A 22612-nucleotide genomic window follows, 5' to 3' on the forward strand; every position below is an offset into this window, starting at 1 on the left:
GCCTTTACTAAAAAAATATAAAATATTATAAAATATATCTATACTTAAATCTATATTGCCTAAGCTTATTATAAAGAGTAGACTAATTATTATTAAATCTTAGCCCGCCGCTATTATATAAGATAGTTTATCTAATTAAATGCTTAAAATATTTATATCTAGCGCCCTTAAAAGAAACTTAATTAGAAGAATCTTAGCCTATTCTATATTATTAAGATTATTAGCCTATATGCCTATTAACTTAACCTATTTACCTTAATATATATCTATCTTATATTTAATATTAGCCTGCTTTGCCTTATTATTAAGGATCTTATATCTAGATAAAGATAATCTTTATTACTGCCCATTAAAGTTAATAGCCTTAAAAAATAAATTATTAAAGATATCCTAGACTCCTAATAAGAATATTATAGGTATAAAGGCCTCTAATTATAATATATTATTAAATAATTAAGTTATAATAACTTAATTAAAAAACCTGCATATTACCTATAATATGCCTAAAAGATTATTGCTAATTTCTACTGCCGCTACTTAAATAAGCTAAAGCTAGAGAATAATCTTAATAAAGCTTAACTTTAAGGAGGGGAATACTATTACAGTGCTAGTATAAGAAATAGAGATCTATCGGCTAATACTTATATAAGATATTATATAATCTTATAAAGATATCTTTAGCATATAGCTTAATCTAAATTTAAGCTCCTTAAGCTATATCTTATTTACTAAGCCTGCCTGCAATAACCTGTTCTAGTCTGAATTAGCTAGATAGAGATCCTATAGCTAGTCCTAGTATTAACTACCTTATTCTATTTGTTCTGACCCGCTTCCTGAGCCCGCACCTTAACACCTTTTATATAGCGATATATATAATAATTTATTAATATCTCTAAATTTCCTAAGAGGACGCCTTTATTTTAATAGATAATATTATTATATGCAAGATAAGTAATCTACTCTTAAAATTTTAAAATGAGATTATACTTATTAAAGGTAAAATCTTATTTTATATTTTTGCCTTATAATTAAAGTTATAAGGGGAAATTTCACATATTAATATCTTTTTAGTTTCTTATTAGAACTTATTGGAATTTTTAATATAAGCTATTTAATGTATCTATTTTAATATTATCCATTAAAATATAGGTGTCCCTTTAGAAACTTTTGAGATATTGATGAATTATTGTATGTACCTTTTGTATGATGACGCCATACAAAAGGTACTTTTAAACTACGGTGGTTTCTTCAACTACGCCAGGGCTCACCCACGACGGCAGGAGTGGGTGAGCTAACAGTCACGGATACAGCCTAACCGGCGGTATTATTATTCTCGTGGGACGAACATACACAGGGCTATAAATATATTGCGAACCCCACCCTTTAGAGTCTACCGTATTTAGGGAGCTTCAACCATGGCCAGACTACTACTCTATAGACGGAACTAAGCCATCCAATAAAACGCTACGGCACACTGCTCGTTAACCCACTACATACTTATCCTACGAAACTCGGATGTGAAATCGAAACAAGTAGGAGTAGCAGGTATTTCTTGATTACGGCTAGAACAGACACAGGGAGAAACCGGGGTAACGATTAAGTCCACCCCTAAGATTGACAGCACAGGGCTTTCCCCCAGAAACTCAACGGGTTTTGAGCAACTGGATATCTTTCCCTCATAAGTGCCAGTCAATTTTTTGGCCTTGCTGAATTTCCCCCACCCGCAATCAAACGCAAAAAGCGAACATCTAACCGGAATCACTACCATGCAAGTGACCAGTGCTCATCAGTACTTTTTCTCAGACATAGCTTGTCTGATAAATTTCTTCCAGACGAGGTGGCTAGGGTAGAAAGAACATGTCAAAGAGTTGGCTGGGAGATGTATGTTGTTTAAAATTTTTTGTTCAAGACGGCTCCGAGAGCATTTTGCGCGAAGCTGCAGAAATGACTTTCCAGGGTTCCATATTTTTGGTTACTTTTCTCCTCAACGGCACTCCTCATCAGCGACAATCTACCACTTGGTCTCGGTGGGCTGAGCCTCAGCCCAGCTCTCGCCAGGAGCAGCAGCGGCGGCAGCAGAGCCAGCAGCCCAGTCACCACCGTCAGCCTCCCAGCTGGTGCCAGCAGGGCCAACAGCGCTAGCAGCGGCAAAGGCAGTACCAGGGGCAGAAGCACCAGCACCAGCAGCATCCCAGCTCTCACCGGCGAATCCGGACTCAATGGCAGCGGGGCCAACCTCCTCAGCGGAAGCAACCTTGGTCTCGTCGACGATCTCCTTGTTCTCCTCGGCCTCAGGGTCACGGTAGAAGTACAGGTCAACGGCAACGTCCCACTCAGCCTCGCGGGAGGCAAGGGTACCACGGAGGCGGAGGACCTCACGGGCGAGCAGCCACCAGACCAGACCGATGGAGTGACGACCCTTGTTGTTGGTGGGAATGGCAACGTCGACGAAGTCGGTGGGGGAGTCAGTGTCGCAGAGAGCAATGACGGGGATGTTGACGTAGCTGGCCTCCTTGATGGCCTGGGCATCGGTGCGGGGGTCGGTAACGACGATCAGGCGCGGCTCCTTGAAAGAGCGAGTGATGTAGTTGGTGAAGTTACCGGGGGTGAAGCGACCAGCGATAGCAGTGGCTCCGGTGTGAGCGGCGAACTTCAGGACAGCACGCTGACCGTAGGGACGAGCGGAGATCACACAGATGTCGGCGGGGTTGTCAATGGACGCGATGATACGGGCGGCCAGGACAATCTTCTCCCTGAACACGCCGTTAGATGCTTCGCCTGCAATTGTCATTCCAATCCAAATTATCCTACCAGGTCTTGCCAATGTTGATGACATTGATGCCATCGGGACGAGTCTTCCAGAGGTAAGGCTCCATGTGCACCTGGAGGTTCTTCGAGCCGAGGTGGCACTGAGCTGCGAGCAGCATCTCAATGTCCTGGCTGGTGGCATTGAAGATCGGGGGGAGCTGGGAGGGGGCCATGGTGGGCGACTGATATCTGTGGTAGATATGGAATTGAGAATATCAATCGTCTGGCGCTTGTCGCGATGGTGAGAGGAGTGGGAAGGAGACGCGGAGAATCCAAAGGGAACTTTTGACGCTTCGGCGCTGGATATACTAGTTAGTTTTTTTCGCTTCGGGTTGTGGGTTAGGGCAAAACACGTGCCAAGACTTTCATGTTGCTGTATGATCACGTGCAGGGACAGACAGCGCCAGTGCCGATCGGGGTTAGCGCACCTCCGGCCCGATTTCGAGATTTCGGAGTTGCGACAAAGCATCGTGAACTGTCGTTGCGGAGGCTGTTCGAGGTAGACGCCCTCGTTTCCCAAGATGCCGCCCCGTATTCTCTTTCAGTCGCCTTTGAAGGCGTTCGCTGGTATGTGCTGATAGCCCGGAAACCCCCCTATTCTATTCGTGCTCGTACTCACCTTATGTTGCAGGTTCGTCCTGTGTACAGAACCCAATCACGGCGTTGTCCTTGAGACCATGCAAGACCTCTATCAGAGCCGGCTCGATCGAAGCCAGGGAGCGGAGAAGGCATGACCCGTTCCTCATGGCCCAATCCCGCCAGCGTAAAGCTGCCAACCTGTCTCGCCAGAAAGCCCTGCGTGAAGAGCGAGAAGCGGCCCTGGGCAACCCTGTCGAGAGCAAACCCACGGCTTTCATCGAATCTCTCCAGAGCCTTCAGAAACCGGATGCCACCATTGATCCCAAGTCTGCTGATGCACTCAATTATTTCCTGAAGACCGACGAGCTCAACCAAGCGCTTGAGTATTCGAAGACCCTCACATCTCCTCTGGAGAACCCGGACCGTGATACTGCAGACCCTCAACTCGAGAAAGAAGCGGCAGAGCGGCACCTGCAGGAACATCGAAATGCCCAAGAAGCTATTAGCCGGATCGTCAATCTAGCAAACGGTAACACCAAAGACCGTACTCGAGTCAACATCCAGAAATGCATCGAGACTTTTGGACGACACAAGACCGATCAGAGTCTCCCGCCAAAACCGGCGGCTATTACACACGAATCCGCGCCGAACCACCCACAGAAGGCACCCCGTGCTGGCCCAGACACTGGCTCGCCGGAGGTACAGGTCGCCATCCTCACCACTAAGATTCTGAACCTCTCCCGTCACCTCCAGGGTACGAACAAAGACAAGCACAACAAGAGGAACCTGAGACTTCTGGTTCACAAGAGGCAGAAGCTTCTTCGGTACCTGCGCAAGAAGGAGAGAGGTGGACCGAGATGGCAGAACCTCATCGAGAGTTTGGGGCTCTCCGATGCTGCCTGGAAGGGAGAGATCAGCATCTAGGAGGCATTACTTCGTACTTTGAGTTAGATACTCGTGCATCTGCGCTGTCGTATCTAACTGGCCCCTGACGTTTATGATTTCATTGTCTGCTCCAATGGGTCGAGCGTCTGCCATTTCTCGCCCCGAGTTTCTTTGCTTTCAAGAGAGCCTGATATCCCTATGGGTAGCCTTTTGTATAAATATCTTAGTTACGCCCTCGAATGTACAACAAGCATCAGCGAAATCCACCTCTTTATCATTTTAAGTCGTGAATCAATTACCCAAGATGTGATCCTAGGTAGTAGATATTGAGAGCCAGAGATGATTCCATTCGAGACACGCCTTCATACCTTGAATCTCCTCCGAACGCCCCCAAATTCGTCTGTCCATCTGAACAACTGCCCGCTGCTCGGGGCCTTAGCTATTCTCAATTGGTTGCTCTTTGGTGATAGATTTGCCTGCCTCCCTGGCTTGGATCCCTTACGACACGGTCACTGTCCAGCTGCAAAGTTTCACCATAGATGAAGGGCAGCCAATGATCTATGGCAGCACTCAGCCGTTCCGTCTTGACTCGTCCCTCGATAATTGCCAGGATTGCCATCGTATTCGCAGCGGCAAGGCGACAACCGCGGGGGGCCAGCCAGCGTGGCGGGCTCACCGCCTTTCAAGGGCAAGACGCATTCTGCCGGGACGTCACCATCATTTTCAACTCCTCCAGTCTTCCGCGAAACAATTCGGTCGAACAACACAACGACACAGCAACCCCAACCGGTTGTTGTTATGACTCCTGTCTCTTCCCCGTAGGGACACGTCTCTTTCAAAACAAAACATCACCACAACCCTCCTCCTCCCTTTTCCTGTTACGACCATCCTTCCTCCGTTTCTACCACACTCTTCCTTTGCAATCGCAACTTCTTCTTCGTCAAATTTCCGATAGACACGTCTCGTTAGCTATTTCTGGCGTCTATTGAGCTTCCAAGGTTCTGAATACCTGATCTTGTCTCGAACGCACTGATACGCGTCTCTCGTCTTCAACCCCTCAACAAGGTTCAATCCTTTCCTTAGCAACGTCCCCTGGTCTCTTCTGTCATCTGTTAAGTTCGGACTCAACGTCTTCTCATCTACGGACTGCGTGGTCACAGAGAACCTTATCTTCTGGGATACTCCTGATTGTCTACTTCTTTCATAACCTGGTCAATAGCAGCGAGCTCAGTTTTCTCCTTCGCCTGCAGGTGAACGCAGCACGGCTACTGGCACGTAGCTGACTCGAGAAAATGCGTACTCGCTCACAGCCCGTATCGCCCGGTGGCTTTGTGTCACTCGATACGGCTCGCGCTCCTCGTCGTAAGAGGACGACTACAACTACTGCGTCGAGCACCACAAAGGCCGAGAAGAGCGCCCCGAAACAGCAGACGAAGAAGACGACTACTACCAAGCGAACCCGGAAAACAACTGCATCGCAGAAGAAAACTTCAAAGAAGGCCGAACCAACTAGTTCTGAAGAACCCCAGAGCACAAATGAAGAGGAAACACAGACAGAAACTCAGGTGTCAGTTATCGTCCAGCAGCCGACAACTGAGACTACAGAGAATACAGAGAATACACAGAATACAGAGAATACACAGAATACAGAGAATACACAGAATACAGAGAGTGAGCACCCTTTTTCTTCTTGTCACCCTTCTACCACCCAGGGAACCCAAGAGACCCAGGAATCTAGCCCACAGCGACCTCTACTTGAGGCAGACAGACCCAGTCAGGAAACCCCTTCCACTCCTGTCCGTTATACTGGCCCCGAAGGAAATCACACTTCTATCCTGGAACCTCCTAGTGCTTCTTCTATCGACACGCCTTCTGCTGGAGCTGCTTTGTATGCCGCTGCCCATGCAGCTATCTATGCTGCGTCGCCTTTTGAATCAAGACTTGCAGATACCCAGGTTACTCCTACTACACATGTGTCTACAACAGTTGCCTCTCCAACCGCAGGACTATCTCCAGACGTCTCTCTTGCCCCCTTTTCTGAACAGCGTACCCCAACTGCTACACGGACTGATCACCATGACTCTTCTGTTTTGGCTTCACCATCCCTGCCTGCGCATGTCGCCACTGAATTGGCTCAAAACACTTCTCCTGTTGACACCGAAATGTCCGATGCCCCGTCTTTGGAACGTCGTTCTCGGTTCTGGCATCCCACTTTTCTTTCCCCTATTCTAGAAGAGCAAGAGTCGAGTCCAGCTGCTTCACGGAGTCCGCACGTCACCTTGCGGTCTGCAATCTCCGAGGCTCAGGATTACCGTTCTTCCGTCTCATCTCCCGCTGTTGATTTGCCATTCACCCCAGTGAGAGCTCTGGCTAGACCAGTCTCTCGTCTGGGTCATAGAGAGGATGTCTTTCTGTCAAGTTGCCCTGCTGTTGACTCTCCTTTTACACCGATGAGGGCTGCCGCCTTGGCTAGACCAGTCTCTCGTCTGGATCATAGGGCAGATACCTTCCCACCGAGTTCACCGCACACCCCGTTACGCACACCCATTGTCTCGAGAGCGTCTGGATATAGTGTTTCTCCCGCAGCATTCTCTTTTTCGTCTTCATCCCCTCTTTCTTCCCCTCCTGAGAACCTATCGCCTGTGCCGCTAAGCACACTCGGGAGTCATCAAACTTCTGCTACCCAGACTACCCCTGGTTTGCTCCGTCGTCATCAAACCCAATATACCCATCATGGATATCTTAACCAGTGTCATTGTTGTGGCGCAACCCTGCGATGCCCTAATGGACACCCGCCTGGAAATTCCCAGTCTCGAGACCCTGGATCTTCCCGCAACAAAGCGCTAACAAAGCGAGTAGCACCCATTAGGAAACGTACCCGCGATAATTCGTCCGATGATGAAGCGTCCGATATCATCACCCCTTCGAATAAGCGCCGCAACACGGGGCCTCCCGGGAGCACCCCTTTCGCGCGACGGTCTACACCTCTCTCTAGCCGACTTATCAACAGGGCTATCCCGTTCTCCGAACAACGCCGGCGTCGACTGCTCGAGCAACAAGGGCGCATCGACAAGACCCTCTTCCGCCTTCCCCAGCTTATTTCTCAAGCTGAATCTGATCGTCAGGCCTCGAATGAGCCCGAAATTGCTCCATGCGAACTGTCTCCGCTGGTTAGACACGTTGACGCAAACAAGGAGAACCAAGGGTCTGAACCTGATAGCCAACAGCCTTCAACTCCCGAGAACCCCCGGAGAGGTTGGGGCCTTAGTGGACTCTTCAGCTCTGTACCTCGCTCTTTCTCAAGGATCCTTCCTACATTGGGCCTTTCTCCGGAGCGGCCTGAATCTTCTGGTACGTTCCCCACCCCTGTAAGTGTGTCTTCAACTAAATCATCGCAGGTACTACAGCGCCTGCTTCGGAACGCATCAGTCGTACGGCAGCTACTAGCCCCGTCTCAGCCCTATCCTTCGGCGTCACGGGTAAAACGGCAACAGCTAATAAAAAGCCGAAGGAGTCAAGCCCTCACGATCTCTCGTATTCTTTGTTCCCGGCCCCGATCGATAGAAGCCGATATCTACCAGTGCGCTCCGACTCACGGGTCGATACAAAGCGGAGGAAGCTGAGTGACGGAAAGAAACTCGTGGTTGAGCAATCCGGAGCTTCAACCACTCCCGAGCCAGCCCAAAAGGAACCAGATGCAGATGCAGATGCTAAGGATGGCGGAAAGAAGCGCAAGCGTCCTTCCACCTCTCCTGACGTGATCCCTAACCCTCCCGGGACCAGCTATGGACTGGACTTAGACTATTTTACCTACGGCAGCGAAAGCGAAGAGGAGAGCGAAGAAGCCCAGCGCACGACGACTATTCCTGATACGCGCCCGGTTCGTAGCATTCTTCGGCCTCAGCGACCGCCACCCAAGCGTGTCCGCTTCGATACTAGTCCAGAGAATACTCCTTCCAAGCTTCGTCTTCGTGCCACGGATTCCTACACCGGTCAACAGTTTGTGGGCGTTCCTGACCTCTTTGCTCCTCGAGACAACGCCACTCGTCAAGCTGCTGTTCCTCATCCAGACACCGCAACGACGGCTGCTACAGTTCCTGTCAGTCAAACTACCGTTGAACAACCCACCCAGCGCTCCCCAGGCTTCATCCCGAACCAGTCTGGGACGTTCCGCCTTGACTACGACGCGTTTTCCAGCGACAGTGAGTCGGGTGGAGAACCCACCCCCGCGCCCTTGACGCCACAAGCCCAGCCGCCTGCGTCTCGAGAGGAGACAGAAGAGTATGTTACCACCTCATCCACGAAAGACCGTATTCGTGAACGTACCGCTAACTGTAATATCAGGTCACGCCCCCCGGCGTGGACTCAACCTCCACCACCTCGCCCGACTCCGGCACATGCTGCACTCCCGTCGACGACCGAACCGGCAGTCGACAATCATGCCCTCGCAAAGGCCCGTTCCCAGGCTGAAAAGTACAAGCCAAAGACCCCCTCGGGGCTTCGTACCGCGAGTCGTTATGCCAGCCCAATGGGCGCTTCACCTTTGGGTGAAATTTCTGCTGGAGATGACGACTTCGCTCGTGATGCGCAGTGGCTTCTTTCTAACTGCCCGTCTGGGGACCTCAACCAACTCTCTTGGCCGAAGCAGGGAGCTCTGGTCGAGAGCTTGGGCGTCGACCCGGAAGCTGGTCGACTTCTTGCCCAGCTCTGGGACGAAGAGGAGGTGGAGGAAGGCTACGGCGCCTTCACCCGTAGCCTCGGGGAGTTCGCAGAGACCCTGGCGTAAGCCAGCTGGGCTCTGTGGCTCCTTAGAGCCAACATAATTCGAGGCTATTGTTGGAATCCGGTGCATTGTTTTTGTTTTGTGCTTTTATTTCTTTTTCTTTTTCTTTTTCTTTTTCTTTTTCTTTTTCTTTTTCTTTTTCTTTTTCTTTTTCTTTTTCTTTTTCTTTTTCTTTTTCTTTTTCTTTTTCTTTTTTTTTGTCCTTGACCCCTTCGCCGAAGTTGGGTCTCGGGCCCTTCCTTTACACGGCTGGGCCGCCCTTTCACGGGCATAGGCCCCCGTTGTTTTTTGTGTTTTTTCCAGACAGCTCTCTGTCATTTTGTAAAGCGAGGAGTACAATAATTGTTGTTTTCATATTTGGCTTGGGCGATTTGCAATTTGTTTCACACACTCACTGCAAGATTTCAGGAGTGTTGCGTCCCAGGGAATGCATTTGATTGAGAAGCACATTAATAGTAAGCATTTGTTGTGAAGTACGTTTGTTAAAACATTTTCTTCCTACATCCATAGCAGAAGGTTATAGATTTCTTTGTGTCACAGTAAGACATTCATGCTTCGAGCGAGGCCTTCTCTTAGGCCCTGGGATATAAGACTGCTCTTGCAATTACGAGAACCACAGTCCTTGTTAGAGAGGTCGTGGCAGGAAAATATAGTACTAAGCATGTCGGCATAAAACCGTCCAAGTTAGATCTCGTCGGATATCAGCCAGTGGAAGATAGATACAGTAACCGAACAGAATTAATCAAAATCCTATCCTACTGCCTCTATGGTTGCTTTCCATCGACAGAGCATATAAATGTTTTCTGAGAATACGCGTCCCCAATGCACTGGTTATCTCAGATATCTTTCTACTAGTTTCTAATGATGACCTATGAAATTAGACGCGCAGACTCCTCATGATTACCATGAAGCATTGATATTATCAAGTAGAGGTACGATGCGACTGACTGATTGCGCTTTTCCATATTTATTCATTATATAGCAAGACTAAACCTTAAAGACTCACTATACATACATACTCGTTTAGTTCTTCATTGGACGAGATCGAGATCGTCCACAGACATGGTAGCCACCGCTGGCATGATGATGAAGTGCGCGTACCGCGTCAGTCGTCCCCGCTAGACTAGACAAGGATTCTTTCTTCTGTTTCCATATTCGCTTGATCGTTCGGTCGTAATGTTGAAATATACACATTCTTTCCACGATGTATGTACAAGGCACGTAGGATTTTGTTTTTGGCAGAATACGCCAGCAGATCATACCCAGCGAGGGCAGGAAGGGCTGCTCCCACTTCATGGGAGCGAGATAGGTGGGAATGACGCCGATGATGTCGAGGCACTGACCTCCTTTGATTGATCCGTTTGCAGGCTTAAAAATGGCTTGATAATAAAAAGACTGCGGCTTCACATTCACCGCGCCTTCTTCAACTTGTTTATCTTGCGCCCTAGTACGTCGCGTCCTTCCTCGATTTCTCCGTTTGCCTCTCGCTTGGCCTCTCCCACCTCTTTCAGAACACCACCACGTACAACCCTTCCTTCGATACTGACGCCTTCTTCTTCCCACTCTACCATTTGGCGGCCGACTCTCTGTTCAATAGCAAGGACAAGTTGCACATCTCGCTGTCCAACAAGAGTGACTGCTTCACCGTGGCGTCCGGCACGAGCAGTACGACCGACACGATGGACATAGTCGTCCGGGTTCCGAGGAACATCGAAATTGATAACTAGACTGACTGACGGAATATCCAAACCACGAGAAGCAACATCGGTGGCTACCAGAAGACGAGCAGCTGCTGCTCTGAAACGAGCGAGGTTTGCTGTCCGCTCTGACTGAGGGAGCAGACTGTGTAGTGAGGCGGCCCTGTGTCCCAGTCGTCGGAGGGTGCGTTCCAGGAGATCCGCTGTTTTTGTGCGGTTAACGAAGATGATCGCTGGTTTCGAAGCATTGCCTTCAGTGGATAGAAGGACGTGGAGGAATGCTTCGCGGTGTGTCATGGGGACTTGAAGGTAGGTCTGTTTCAGGGTTGGTGGAATAGATCCCTGATTTTCAGTAGATATTTCGGTCATGAAGATCGGTGGGCGATTGGCTGGTCGAGGCATAGATTTCAGTGCTCTGACCTCCGGTGTCACTGTAGCGGTGAACAGGAGTGTCTGGCGTTCACTAGAAGGAGGCAGGGCCGATAGACAGGTCTCGACATCAGGCAACATGCTACCAGGACCACTGGCAAGTAGTCGATCCGCTTCATCGAGAACCACCATGCGCACACGGTTCAGGCCACAAATAGTATCCTGTCCAGAATTATTGATATGGTCCGCGAGACGACCGGGTGTTGCAATGATCACATGAGGTCTCTGCGAAAGCGCAATGGCCTGAGGACGCATATCGGTTCCGCCGGTGATTAGGACAGGCTTCAGGTTTTGCGGGGCAGAGATAGCCTTGAACTGCTCGAAAATCTGCAGAGCCAGTTCTCTTCATGATTATTAGCTCGATATTCATATATGAATCATCCAGATAGGATCAATGCATACCTAGTCGGCGTCAAGACCACGGCAAACACTCCGAACGGATCCTGCGCCCACTTCTGCAAGATTGGAACCGCAAAGGCAACTGTCTTTCCGGAACCTGTCCTACTTCCACCAATACAGTCCCTCCCTTTAAGGATCTCCGGTATACATGCTTTCTGAATCGCAGTCGGTCTCTTGATCGCCATCGCCGACAACGCACCCACTAGCCACGGCGCAACCTCGAGCGACTCGAAACTCGAAGTAGTCGTCTGAAGTCCAATCTCCAAAGCATCTCGACTCGAAACTGGCGCCTCAGCCTCTGCTGCCTTATCCGCAGTCGCTGTGTCCTTCTTCTTTATTCGTGAAAGTGTAGGAAGCGGTGCTGGCGCAACATATGAATCGTCGGAGGACGTTGATAATCTTCTTCGCTTGGTTGCCCGCGGCTGTTCGTCATTCTTTTCATTTTCGGTTTCAGATTCTGAACCTGGCCCAGATTCTGCGGAGGACAGTTCCGCGTCTTCCATTGCTGGTTCACGAGCCTTGGATGGCGCCATCTTGTTTGATTTGGCCTTCAAAAATTCGTCGTCTAGAAAATAAAGTTGATGTATCGGAGGAAATTCTGCGGCAGAAAAACCGCAGCGGGCGAAAGCGGTGAGTTGATCACGTGATGATACAACCATTTGCTTTCCTAAACGGGTAATAACTGTATTGCTTCCATCTGCAGATTATTATTTGTCCAAAGAACCTCGGAGACACAGCTCATCTCTTTATTGTTCGGAATAAAAGTGATTCATAGAGTATAGAATCAAACACAAATCACTTCGTATGTTCAGGTCCTATCTACAAGGTTTTTATCGCGATATATACATCAAGCATAACCGAGCGCATGGGTATATAGAGTGCAGGACTTTATGCGCGATGAGAATGGCCCTCCTCAGCAGCATTTGTACTTATTATCCTCGTTATAGATGAATGAGGATTTGGTTGTAATTCGTAAATCTCGCCTCTTTCCATCCCGTCCTCGACGGATGACTCTGAAGAGCTGCGGGGGTCATTGCTGCGTTCGAAAATGCCAGGATTATTTCCTAGAACACCACCGCCGTGCTTAGGAGGCTCTTCTTCTTCGTTTATGGTAGTTATACTTTCATCCATGCCGTAAGTGCCGCCGACGCTTTCCATGGTGAAGGGACTTGCGGTCGGTGCGTCGAGGACGGATAGTTCCTCTTGAGTGAAATAACGAGGTAGGAGGAATGATCGGACGGGAACCAGGAACAGAATGATCACAGGGAACCCGATGGCTGCGATGGTTTGTGTGATGGCAAAAGTTCCCCCAAAACCGATCAGTTCGAGTATCACGAAAGCCCAGATTGCGCTTCGGCGTTTGAGTCTCTTCAAGGGGTTAGAAGCGGGGGTGAACTGTCTATCTTGTGCCAAAAAGATGAGTTTCTGCGTGATGCCGTTGCCTTGCAGAGCCTGGACGCCCATGATGAAGAACAGTCCGGCCATCACGCCTTGTGGGATCAGATGCAGAACAATTAGGAGGGGGCCAGTCATTGTGCCGAGAGTGAGTAGACCTTGAGCTAGATTGCTGAAACGCTGTTCGACGACATGATCTGTGACACGCACAGCCTTGCCCTTGTTCGTTTCATTCTCGTCGGCAATATCGCGGGTGACGCAAAGTGCTGCTGTATGGAACGGCGCCTGGGGAATAAGGCCGTTGGGGAACGGGATGCCGAGAAGTCCAGCAACGCCAGTAGTGAGGCCTAACAGCCAAAAGTCCCAATGGAACCCTGCTGGTTTGCGTAGCGGAAACTCGGTGCCTTGTGCTATCAGTGATGATACTACTCGATGTGTTAGTCCTGGATACAGTTTCGGGGAATCCACAACGTACCATTGTGATCGAAATAAAACAAAATAGTGAGTAAGATGGCAAAAGGAATGGCCAAAAAAACATCGCCGACATTGATATCCCAGAAATGAATAAACCAGCCTCGGTCAGAAGTCGGGAAGAACGATTTGCTCGTAGGAAGAGTCTCAACATGCACATCCTTCATGTGACCGTAGTGGACAAAACCGGTGAAAAACACGATGACCAGAGGAGTGCTATAATCCTCGATAAACTTCCGCACGTATCTCTGGAAGAGGCTACTGTTACCGAGTTCGTTGCAGACCCATCCGCTCATAAGCACGAGAAGCGCCACCATGACGCTAAGGAATGCGGAAGTCTCGCCAGCAAAACCCCATTGTCTGGTCAGGACTTGGATGCCTTTCTGGAGATAGATAAATGCGACGTAGAATCCAAAAATATCGCATGGGAAACGTGTCACGTATTTTAGGCCGTTGCAAGCATTCGTAATAGCGAGGAACCAATGCATCACAAGAGACCAGCTTTGGAAGGAGTCAGTGCAATTCCGATATCACCAGCAATGGGCTATCTTACAGTCCGATCCAGCACATAAAGGCCAGATAATTGGTGCCTCTGGGAGTCATGATATCGTAGACAGTGTAATTGAAGACAGTAATAGGACCTTGGGATCCAATTAGCTTGTGTCGTCTTTGACTTCGTGGTCACTAGATCAAGACGTACCAGTCACACCGACGATAACCAACGGTTGCGCTGCGAAGAGAGCAAACACAACAGCACCGAGTACGGACGCTAGAAGAACCTCATTTACTCCATAGCTCTGATGGGTCTTCTCGAACATATCCAAAGAGAAAGCCAGGGCCGGCAAGATACTATATGCATGGTAAGCAATTCCATCGTACAACTATCATGAAATAGTATGTGAAGATGTATCTGGTGGTAAGATTATGCATTCCGGCTGCGGCTAGAGGGGGATAGGCGACAATTATTGAAATGTAAAATGGTATACTGGGTTCATAAGGAGAAGAGGGACAAGAGAGAGAGAGTAATTGCATTGTCGGGCCATACTTCGCAAAATACATGTACACAGTAGCAGGAATGACGCGATAATCCCACGCATCCTTCCAATCGCTCCAATAATATGGCGCTCGTCTTTTGATATCATTCACCATTCCTCGAAACAGGCGCACTTTCCACCATCGCGCGCTCCTCGCCGTCGCCGTCGCGTTGCTGGTAGCCCGACTGCGTTCGCGATTGATCGTCTCTTCCGACTCTTGGAATGCCGCTGCTGCATTATTGTTGTGTGAACCGCGAGATCGATCAGATCGAAACGACATGAGGCTCTGAAACATACGGTATTTCTGCCGCGACTGTGACTCTGATGACTCCGGCAAACTGTGGTGGAAATTTGGGCTTGAGGGCAGACCGAAGTCGCTGCGCGAAGGATCTTGCGCCTGCATCTTATATATTACTTTTAATCGCACGACAACGTCCTGCAAAAAAAGAAGGGCAAATAATTATGTCATTAATATTAGGAGATATAAGAACGCAATGCGTCCTAAGGACTGGACTGGGTGTCTTCTGCTAGTTCCTCCGAGCGCGATGCTATCGCAAAGAGAACATCATAGCGGAGGCCGGTCACGTGAGAGTAATCTTCTGAAATCGCTATTGCTGATTGGAGTAACGGCACCCCGGATCCACCTCCGCAAAATAATCGGAGAACTGGATGATTTCTACACTACGGAGTATAAACGACGGTGGAAAAGCACGACAGCACCGAAAAGGTTACTTTTGTTGTTTCTGTAATATTAGTTACACAATTTTATCAGGATTAGCGAGAATAGCAAGACCATAACCCCCCGACCGTACAAAAGATGCCGAAGAGCAGTATAACGAGACTTAAAAACTAAGTCTATTTCACATCAAAGGCATAGCTTCGCCTCCGCGGTACGAATCACCCACGGCTAGTTATACACTTGTTCAAGCAGGAGGGGGAGGTGGGGGAGGCTGGTCACTGGGCGGAGGAGGAGGAGGTCCTTCACCAGGAGGTGGAGGCGGTGGGCTGCCCGCACCATAATACATAGAACCCATACCAGGTGGTGGAGGGGGAACAGCAGAAAGGCCTGGAGGAGCTCCCATGTTGGGAGCTGGTGGTGGGAATGCAGGATATCCACCATATCCATAGCCGGCTTGTCCACCGGGGGGTGGAGGCGGGGGCTGCTGTTGCCAGGGAGCGGCTCCAGGAGCAGCGTAGCCACCGGCATGGGAGCCATATCCATAGTCGGCACCACCGCGGTTCTGCGCCCACGGGGGAGCAGCGTTGTCTCGAGATCCATAGTCGTCGCGAGAACGGTCCCCGCGACCTCGCTGCTGCCACGGGGCCACATCGCTTGCGGGAGGACCGCGTTGCCACGGCTTCGCATCACGGTCATAACTATCACCATAGCCTTGATCGTAGCCACCGGGTCCCCCTTCGATCCGTCGGGGAGCTTCGCCGTTTCCAGATGGAGCACCGCCAGAGAGTTCTTGCATGAGTTGCTGGTGTAAACGTCAGTATCAACCGATGACCATGGATAGTGTAATGGGCATAAACTTACCTCCATCTCACGATCAACTGCATCTCCGCCACCAATAGCACGCTGAGGACCACGTCCATAGCCGTTGTTGCGCCAGTCCGTACCGCGCTGTCTATCAGGGCAATCTCTGGCCATATGTCCGGCATTACCGCAGACACGACAGATGATATTGGCGGTGAAGTTACGCTGTTCGGGACAGTCGTACTTGCGGTGTCCGATTTGACCGCCTGAAATATCGAATGTTAGAATATGCTTTGTAGAAAAGACAGGGGAAGACGCCACTTACAGTTCTGGCAAGCCTGGTTCTCGTCATCACGGAGAGTACCGTTGAGGGCGGCTAGCTCTCGGAGCTGGTTGCGCTTGAGCTCGTTCTGGCCTTCCGGAATCGAAGCAGCCTAACACATTGTTAGTTAGGAAGAAAATAGAGCAAGATCGGCAGTTGCTACGTACCGTTTCAATAACGTTGTGAATCAGCTTCTTGGCCTTGTTAACCTTCTCTTCCGTGTCTGCCATGATCAAACAGTGAAGGTCTTCTTCCTGGTTGCTAGTGTGAGCGGCGTCAGATCGACCCTTTCCTTCCTTGACGGAGCCTTTGCCTCGAATAGCAATCTTGGCTCCGGACTCAGTCTCCATCTTCTTCAATGTGTTTCCACGGGGTCCGATAAGTAAGCCAACTTTTAGTAGCAAGGAGCTAAGTGTTAGTATTTTGTATCAATTCAAATAGAGCAAAATGTCAAACATCAAACGTAGTTAGCAAGAAACAAGCTGAGACATCGACATGACGTCTCCAAGCTCGGCTCGAGCAAAAGGGAGGGAGGGACCAAAAAATGAGAGAAAACGGTTAGGAGTTAGAGGGTTAGTTATCATACTGAAGTTAATCTCTGGATAGTCATTCACTGGAACATAGACCTTCTCCTGGGTCTTGGTTGGGCGCCTGTAGTCAGAAGGCGGGTGATAGTTAGGAATCATCTTCATGGCCTTCTCTACGAGCTTGTGGCGCTCATCTTCGAGGCGCTTCCTGTATCGATATTCCCTGGTGTTTACACGTCTTCCGAAATTATCGTACTGGGGAGGTGGCGACGGAGACCTGTATCTTGTTAGCAAGCAGAATTCACAGAAAGGTATGCTGACAGGCACTTACCGATCGCCATCCGCGGGGACCACATCGTTGATGCGAAGCTTCTGACTGATCTCCTCAATACGGAGATGCAGAGTGTATGCTTCAAGCTGCTCGTTGGTAAAGTTGGCCATAATCATCGTGGGTAGACCCATGAGGCCAGCGGCCTTATTTTCCTGGGCATCTCCCCAACGGTTGCGCTTCTTGCGCTTCTTCACGCCATCAACGGGAGGATCTGCTGTGAAGAAGTTAGAATCAATTCTTCATAGATTTCAGGGTTATCTTAGATACGTACCTCGAACGGGGCTCCTGCCTCGCTTGACACCATTGTCAGCAACTGCGGATCCAGGCGTCGAGCCAGCTTCTTCATCACCCCCGAACCTGCGCCGGCCCAGAGGGATGTTGTTAGAACCAGTAATTCCCTGATTACGCCAAGCCATCTTGTAACTGTTAGTGTCACACGCGTAGCTGGTCAAGAAGGCCAACTGCAAAGAAATGTTAGAATGGTGGCTTTTAATAGAGCAAAGGGAGATGCGGGCAGGCATGTGGCGACCATATTTTGAAACGATATCACGTGAGATTTTGGTGACTAAGCCGGTCGCCCCTCCTTCAGTCAATTCAGTTAACCAACTATTAGGAAGCCATGGTCGTTGAAGACATGCTGACACGGTTTCCATGGCTCTTAAAGATCATTAGGTCAATAAGCCTGGTAAGAATAATTATACTTTGTTGTTCTACCTATTTCATATGGTTGCGTTATGATGACCAACCACCGTTCGGCAACAGCAGAGGCACCAGCGTCCTTCCTACGAGTTACAGTAACTAATACTATCAGGTTATGAAGCTTCCAGTCGTTTATGCGCTGAAACATCTAAAGCATGTCAAACAGACCTCACATATACAGATCACAATGTATGTGATTTTTATCTCATATACACACCACCTACCCAGGTTCCCTGTGCACTCAATTCTTCTTATCAGCCTTCATTCCCTTCTGCACCCACTCCCTCGTTTCCGCAGCATGCTTCTCAATCGCCTCCTTATCCTTCATAATCTCCTTGAAATAGTGAGGATCGGGTACGTTCCGTCCCTTGTCGACCCCAGGCCTCTCGTACATCCGTTCCTCCCAGGCTTTCAGGTTCGGGAATTCATTGATGTCCACACCGGCCCAACCCGCGGCAGCAACCCAACCCCAGGTTGAAATATCGGCGATCGAGATGTGGTCTCCGACGAGGTAGCCAGATTTCGACTTTTCGAGCTGCTTGTCCAAGACGCCGTAGAGACGTCTGGTCTCATTGACGTAGCGGTTGACGCCGTATTCGATGCGCTCGGGGGCGTAGCGGTTGAAGTGGTTCGCTTGGCCTGTTGGATAGAAACGGTCAGCTCTTCGTACGTATGATATATGTAGGGTCAACAAGATTGAGTGATCCAGTTTTGAAACAAGAAGGGGTCCAATACGCACCTTGCATCGGTCCCAGGCCCGCATTCTGGAACCACAACCAGTTGTTCATCTCGTAATACTCCCTCGTTCCCTTCGGGTACGAGATCTTGTAATCCTTGTCGTACTGCTCAGCCAGATACTGAAGGATGCTTCCGGACTCGAAGAGACGAATCTTCTGGCCATCGGTGAACGTGTCCGTGATAGCGGGAATACGTCCATTGGGATTGATTTCCAAGAACCAGCTAGCAAGTGACACTGTCAGCCATCGCTCGTACACCTGCAAACAGAAATCCACTGAGTCGAACCACATACTCTTCTTTCTGCGTGTTCTTCGACAGCTCGATCTTCACCGTCTTGTATGGGATTCTGAGTCTCGGTATTAGCTTCTGTCTTGACCAAAATGCAGCAACACCATGATCAATGTTCCAGTAATAAGACATACCCCAGCTCCTCCAGCGCGATGGAAATCTTAATTCCATTGGGCGTCTGCGCCGTGTAGAGCGTGATGTCTGGTCGGTTTGCCATGTTGGAGAGCTACCAGTTCGTATGCTGAAAGAATTGATGATCCAATGCGAATATTCACCTTGTAAACTTCCAAGGTGGTTATGGGGAGAGATCCTTATAGAGGAAGAGAAGATAACTCTTTTTTTTTGGTCTCCCGACACGCCTCGACTTACCCCGCCTTCTGTTATTATAAATACGCGAGCTATACCATATATCATCGGGATCGGATAGTTAGTTCTGGCAGCTTGGGTGGGGCAGTGATTTATAATGACGCATTTCCGCAACGATTCGAGATCCCGAACGCTTACTTACCTTTCTGTTCAAAGGCCAGAAGCCCGAGATACGGTTGGACCGATAGATTCCCGCTTGAAACCCGTCGATGCGTAGGCTGGAGGTGCCGGGTAAAAGATATCTTGAACATCGCCATTTTATTGTCTACAGTTGCTTGAGCTATCTACTGAACCAGTTACATATATGCGCTCTACCTATCATGTGGATTTTCGACCGTGATGCGCACTCTGAACATAAATGGAGAGAAGAAAACGAGGTGTTTTGAAAAAGATAAACGGTAACCTTCATGAAACCCATACTCGGATGGAATCCCAAGGATAGATGGTAAAGAAGATGAACGCAGGGGAGAAAGGCTCTGAGGAGTGAAAATGAAGAAGAAGAAAAGAAACTCACAAAAAAATCGTGTACATGAAAGGGTAACAAGAATGCCTCACACCTCAAGAGTGGCCATCCGAACAAAAAGAAAGAGAAGATCGTGAGCCTGTCCATTGTTGAGTCTAGGAACTACCAGGAAAAGCTTTCCTCGATGTAGTCGATGTGAGAACTCGTTTGTCTCTTGCGGCACACGCGTCGTACATCGTCACTGAGACTGCCACTACCGCAAACCATGACGCCCATAGCGCCAATCTGGCTCTCGACCTCCATATCGACCAGAGCACCGATATTTGGTCGGCCGGGATACATCTGGACAGTCGCGCTCGGGCTTTGTATCTCCCTTGTGTTGCGGGGGCGAGTAATAAAGAGCAGAATTCGAAGGACGTCCCGGCGGCGTTCCATTCCCAGGATGCTCGTCATCCACGGTCGAATCCATTCGAGGTGCTCTGGAGACTGAATGACCCAAACGAGAGTCACGCGTCGAGCGGCGACCGTACCATCAGCGTGGCCAGCAACGAGATGGCGGATGAAGGGGACATGGTGAGTGATACCCACGCCGCCGGCGAACATCAGGACCGTCCCATAAGAATCAAGTGTGTGAATGCTTCCATAAGGGCCTTCCGCAAAAGCCTTGAGAGCGACCTTCCCACCCACGCTCCGCTCAGCGCGTTGATATAACTTGTCAGTAAAGCCGGTTCTGCGACGGACCAAAAGCGATATCGTCGCCTTCTGAAGTGCAAGCACATCCTGACGGGTCTGCACCAAACCTTTCTCATCGGTGTAGATCTCCTCCGCCTGGCTCCATGCAACGGAGAACGGGTGCGATGTCCAGAGACCTACGGAGGGCACGTAGAGGTACATATGTTGGCCTGGCTGGAAACGCCACGGGCGTGCCATCTTCAAGGTAATTCTCATACAATCGCCTGGCAGAGCCTCAACAACAGCTGTCGTAGCACCATTGCCCAAGTTCCGATACAACAGAATAGCAAACCGGGTGAAGCGCTCGAGGCCCCAAGCAATGAGTGCAACGAGCACATAAGACTGCTGGGGAAATTCTTTGAGATGAACCCACAGGAATCCCATGGCCGCTATCACGAGTAGGATGTGGACATGCAGGAATGTCTCATAGAAGGCGTGTCTCAGAGCGGAAAACGAATGTAGCATGAGGGCGACGAAAGCAATGACGGCCACCAGACCCGTCGTTATCAGGCTACTACCGTCAATTGACTTTTGAACAACTGCCCAGCCTCCTATGTAATTTGTTAGACTGATATACAAAAGACAGACATGACGTTTGCTTACCTTCTTCTTGTACTTTGTCGACCATCCAGAACAGCATATGGGCGACGGCCTCCAAGACAACAATACGCGCAAGCCAGCGATGAAGGAGGTTCCATGTATCGAAGGAGACTCGAAGGAGAGGAATCAACGGGTTGTTCCTCCCAGCCATAATCAAGAGAGGGATCAGGTTGATCGTGGCGATGGTGCCTGTTCTGTTTCTGAGGACGCCGGCAACCGTACTCTGGGGCTTGGGATAGGGAACCGTAACCACGCAGAGGACCACATTCATGACCAGGAGCCCAAACAAGAGGAGCGAATGGAAGCGACTTGGCAGAGTGCCCATGCCAACGGCTCGAGAGAGCTGAAATTCACGGTTGTGCCGTGTCCTGAATAGCGGAGCGTACAGCAAGTGTTCCTTCAGTCTGGCAATTCTCATGTCTGGCGGAAGGAAGAAGCGCTGTCTGTCATTGTTGAGGCTTGCAAGGCGTCGAATATGGCTGGAGAAACGAGTTGCCAGTTGCCAGATATAGACAAATGCGGCCATGCATCCCAGAACTAATATCGTGAGGCGTGCCATCCTGTCGTCGAGGATATCATAGGGCGACGGTCCCTTTTCTTCTCCGCCATCTTTCTTCTCCTCAGCTGCGACAGTAAGCCCCGCCAGCATAAACACTGCAAATTGATGCTTCATGGTGTCTAAAGCAAATTTTCTTCTTCAACAATCAAATCATACGTTGTTTTCGAAGTAGATTCGAGATGTCTGAGACCAGCTCAGTGAACAAGAACCGCGTAGGATGACGAAAGATTTCTGAACAAGGAGAGATAACTTTCTGCCTATCGCACAGCCACAGGGTCGTATGCCAGATACTGGATTTGAAGGTCGGATAGTGATATGTCCCGAAAGAGTAGTCGATACAACAGAATAATCACCCGAGGGGACCCTGCACTTCGACGAGAGGAAAAATGAAGAAGCAGATATGGGAGACTCGATAATCTAAGATCGAGTGTGCCTAGTGGGAAACAGGAACGATGTGGTAAAATCGATCAGATTCAGATCTGCTTGTGTGCCGTGTGGGCAACGAAAGGAATGTGGTGATGAACCAGCCACCGATGGGACAAGTTGAAGAGAAGAATAATGAAGAAAACCCACGAATGAATGGGATCTTCAAGGACAAAAGAATGAACAAACCCCACTGGCACTTGGCCTCCAAGACCTACTGAAGAAAAGAAGAAAAGATCGGAAATCTCCAGAGGAGAAGAAAGGGTAGTGAGCAGTTAACAAAAAATAATGACTTGGCCGTTCATAGCCCACTACTACGTACTACTGTCCGTCCCATGCAAGTTTCTTGACCCTCCACAACCACACCCTCTTGGCTACGTTTCAACCGTAGCAGTGGAGCGAGCGAGCGAACGGTGGAAAAACATCGTTCTAAACGTATCGATCGATCGCGCTGCTCCCGCAAGGGGACGATGGCGGGATGGTTCCTGGCACCGATGTGGAGTGATATATCAACTGTCGGTCGTCTACTGGTGAAATCTGCTCTCTCACTGGACCAAGCCTGAAACCACGACGGGACAGCCATACGGACCGCAGCCCTGTCAGC

General features: G+C 49.6%; 7 protein-coding genes across 7 annotated transcripts; 2 read left to right on the plus strand and 5 right to left on the minus strand.

The window, feature by feature from the left end:
- Window positions 1-1889: 1889 nt before the first annotated feature.
- On the minus strand, window positions 1890-3149 carry C8Q69DRAFT_120761 (40S ribosomal protein S0). The gene is made up of 2 exons (XM_028625206.1): window positions 2812-3149; window positions 1890-2753 (listed from the first exon to the last, which is right to left on the minus strand). Exons 1-2 carry the CDS (start codon window positions 2979-2981, stop codon window positions 2012-2014), a joined length of 912 nt encoding a protein of 303 aa, XP_028481375.1. The 5' UTR covers window positions 2982-3149; the 3' UTR covers window positions 1890-2011.
- Window positions 3150-3329: 180 nt separating this feature from the next.
- C8Q69DRAFT_515656 (putative ribosomal protein S15) lies at window positions 3330-4694 on the plus strand (the record flags this gene model as incomplete). The annotated part of the gene is made up of 2 exons (XM_028633371.1): window positions 3330-3375; window positions 3440-4694. 2 exons carry the CDS (start codon window positions 3330-3332, stop codon window positions 4309-4311), a joined length of 918 nt encoding a protein of 305 aa, XP_028481376.1. The 3' UTR covers window positions 4312-4694.
- Window positions 4695-5412: 718 nt separating this feature from the next.
- C8Q69DRAFT_515662 (hypothetical protein) lies at window positions 5413-9100 on the plus strand. The gene is made up of 3 exons (XM_028633372.1): window positions 5413-7623; window positions 7671-8553; window positions 8617-9100. Exons 1-3 carry the CDS (start codon window positions 5565-5567, stop codon window positions 9056-9058), a joined length of 3384 nt encoding a protein of 1127 aa, XP_028481377.1. The 5' UTR covers window positions 5413-5564; the 3' UTR covers window positions 9059-9100.
- Window positions 9101-10464: 1364 nt separating this feature from the next.
- On the minus strand, window positions 10465-12113 carry C8Q69DRAFT_510700 (dead box ATP-dependent rna helicase; the record flags this gene model as incomplete). The annotated part of the gene is made up of 2 exons (XM_028633211.1): window positions 10465-11524; window positions 11584-12113. 2 exons carry the CDS (start codon window positions 12111-12113, stop codon window positions 10465-10467), a joined length of 1590 nt encoding a protein of 529 aa, XP_028481378.1.
- A 199-nt stretch (window positions 12114-12312) lies between these two features.
- Window positions 12313-15059, minus strand: C8Q69DRAFT_481572 (anion exchange family protein). Its single transcript, XM_028631608.1, has 5 exons — window positions 14492-15059; window positions 14147-14295; window positions 14000-14087; window positions 13451-13947; window positions 12313-13400 (listed from the first exon to the last, which is right to left on the minus strand). Exons 1-5 carry the CDS (start codon window positions 14881-14883, stop codon window positions 12469-12471), a joined length of 2058 nt encoding a protein of 685 aa, XP_028481379.1. The 5' UTR covers window positions 14884-15059; the 3' UTR covers window positions 12313-12468.
- Window positions 15060-17630: 2571 nt separating this feature from the next.
- Window positions 17631-19209, minus strand: C8Q69DRAFT_481579 (theta class glutathione S-transferase). The gene is made up of 3 exons (XM_028631609.1): window positions 18870-19209; window positions 18579-18799; window positions 17631-18478 (listed from the first exon to the last, which is right to left on the minus strand). Exons 1-3 carry the CDS (start codon window positions 19034-19036, stop codon window positions 18081-18083), a joined length of 786 nt encoding a protein of 261 aa, XP_028481380.1. The 5' UTR covers window positions 19037-19209; the 3' UTR covers window positions 17631-18080.
- A 358-nt stretch (window positions 19210-19567) lies between these two features.
- On the minus strand, window positions 19568-22004 carry C8Q69DRAFT_120870 (ferric reductase like transmembrane component-domain-containing protein). Its single transcript, XM_028625207.1, has 2 exons — window positions 21030-22004; window positions 19568-20977 (listed from the first exon to the last, which is right to left on the minus strand). Exons 1-2 carry the CDS (start codon window positions 21697-21699, stop codon window positions 19857-19859), a joined length of 1791 nt encoding a protein of 596 aa, XP_028481381.1. The 5' UTR covers window positions 21700-22004; the 3' UTR covers window positions 19568-19856.
- Between the last annotated feature and the right edge of the window lie 608 nt (window positions 22005-22612).

The sequence above is a fragment of the Paecilomyces variotii genome (genome assembly GCF_004022145.1).
Source record: "Paecilomyces variotii strain CBS 101075 chromosome Unknown C8Q69scaffold_17, whole genome shotgun sequence".
Taxonomy (NCBI): Eukaryota; Fungi; Ascomycota; class Eurotiomycetes; order Eurotiales; family Thermoascaceae; genus Paecilomyces; species Paecilomyces variotii.

Bases quoted from the DNA above. Each gene is read 5' to 3' on its own strand.
- C8Q69DRAFT_120761 (XM_028625206.1), bottom strand. From the start codon at position 2,981: ATGGCCCCCTCCCAGCTCCCCCCGATCTTCAATGCCACCAGCCAGGAC. The intron at 2,754-2,811 runs GTAGGATAATTT...CGGCGTGTTCAG, and splicing joins ATCAACATTGGCAAGACCTG to GGAGAAGATTGTCCTGGCCG.
- C8Q69DRAFT_515662 (XM_028633372.1), top strand. From the start codon at position 5,565: ATGCGTACTCGCTCACAGCCCGTATCGCCCGGTGGCTTTGTGTCACTC. The intron at 7,624-7,670 runs GTACGTTCCCCA...AAATCATCGCAG, and splicing joins GGAGCGGCCTGAATCTTCTG to GTACTACAGCGCCTGCTTCG. The intron at 8,554-8,616 runs GTATGTTACCAC...CTGTAATATCAG, and splicing joins TCTCGAGAGGAGACAGAAGA to GTCACGCCCCCCGGCGTGGA.
- C8Q69DRAFT_481572 (XM_028631608.1), bottom strand. From the start codon at position 14,883: ATGCAGGCGCAAGATCCTTCGCGCAGCGACTTCGGTCTGCCCTCAAGC. The intron at 13,948-13,999 runs GTAAGATAGCCC...CTCCTTCCAAAG, and splicing joins TTTATGTGCTGGATCGGACT to CTGGTCTCTTGTGATGCATT. The intron at 13,401-13,450 runs GTACGTTGTGGA...CACATCGAGTAG, and splicing joins GTTTTATTTCGATCACAATG to TATCATCACTGATAGCACAA.
- C8Q69DRAFT_481579 (XM_028631609.1), bottom strand. From the start codon at position 19,036: ATGGAATTAAGATTTCCATCGCGCTGGAGGAGCTGGGGTATGTCTTAT. The intron at 18,800-18,869 runs GTATGTGGTTCG...GTCACTTGCTAG, and splicing joins AAGAACACGCAGAAAGAAGA to CTGGTTCTTGGAAATCAATC. The intron at 18,479-18,578 runs GTGCGTATTGGA...TCTATCCAACAG, and splicing joins GGGCCTGGGACCGATGCAAG to GCCAAGCGAACCACTTCAAC.
- C8Q69DRAFT_120870 (XM_028625207.1), bottom strand. From the start codon at position 21,699: ATGAAGCATCAATTTGCAGTGTTTATGCTGGCGGGGCTTACTGTCGCA. The intron at 20,978-21,029 runs GTAAGCAAACGT...CAAATTACATAG, and splicing joins CGACAAAGTACAAGAAGAAG to GAGGCTGGGCAGTTGTTCAA.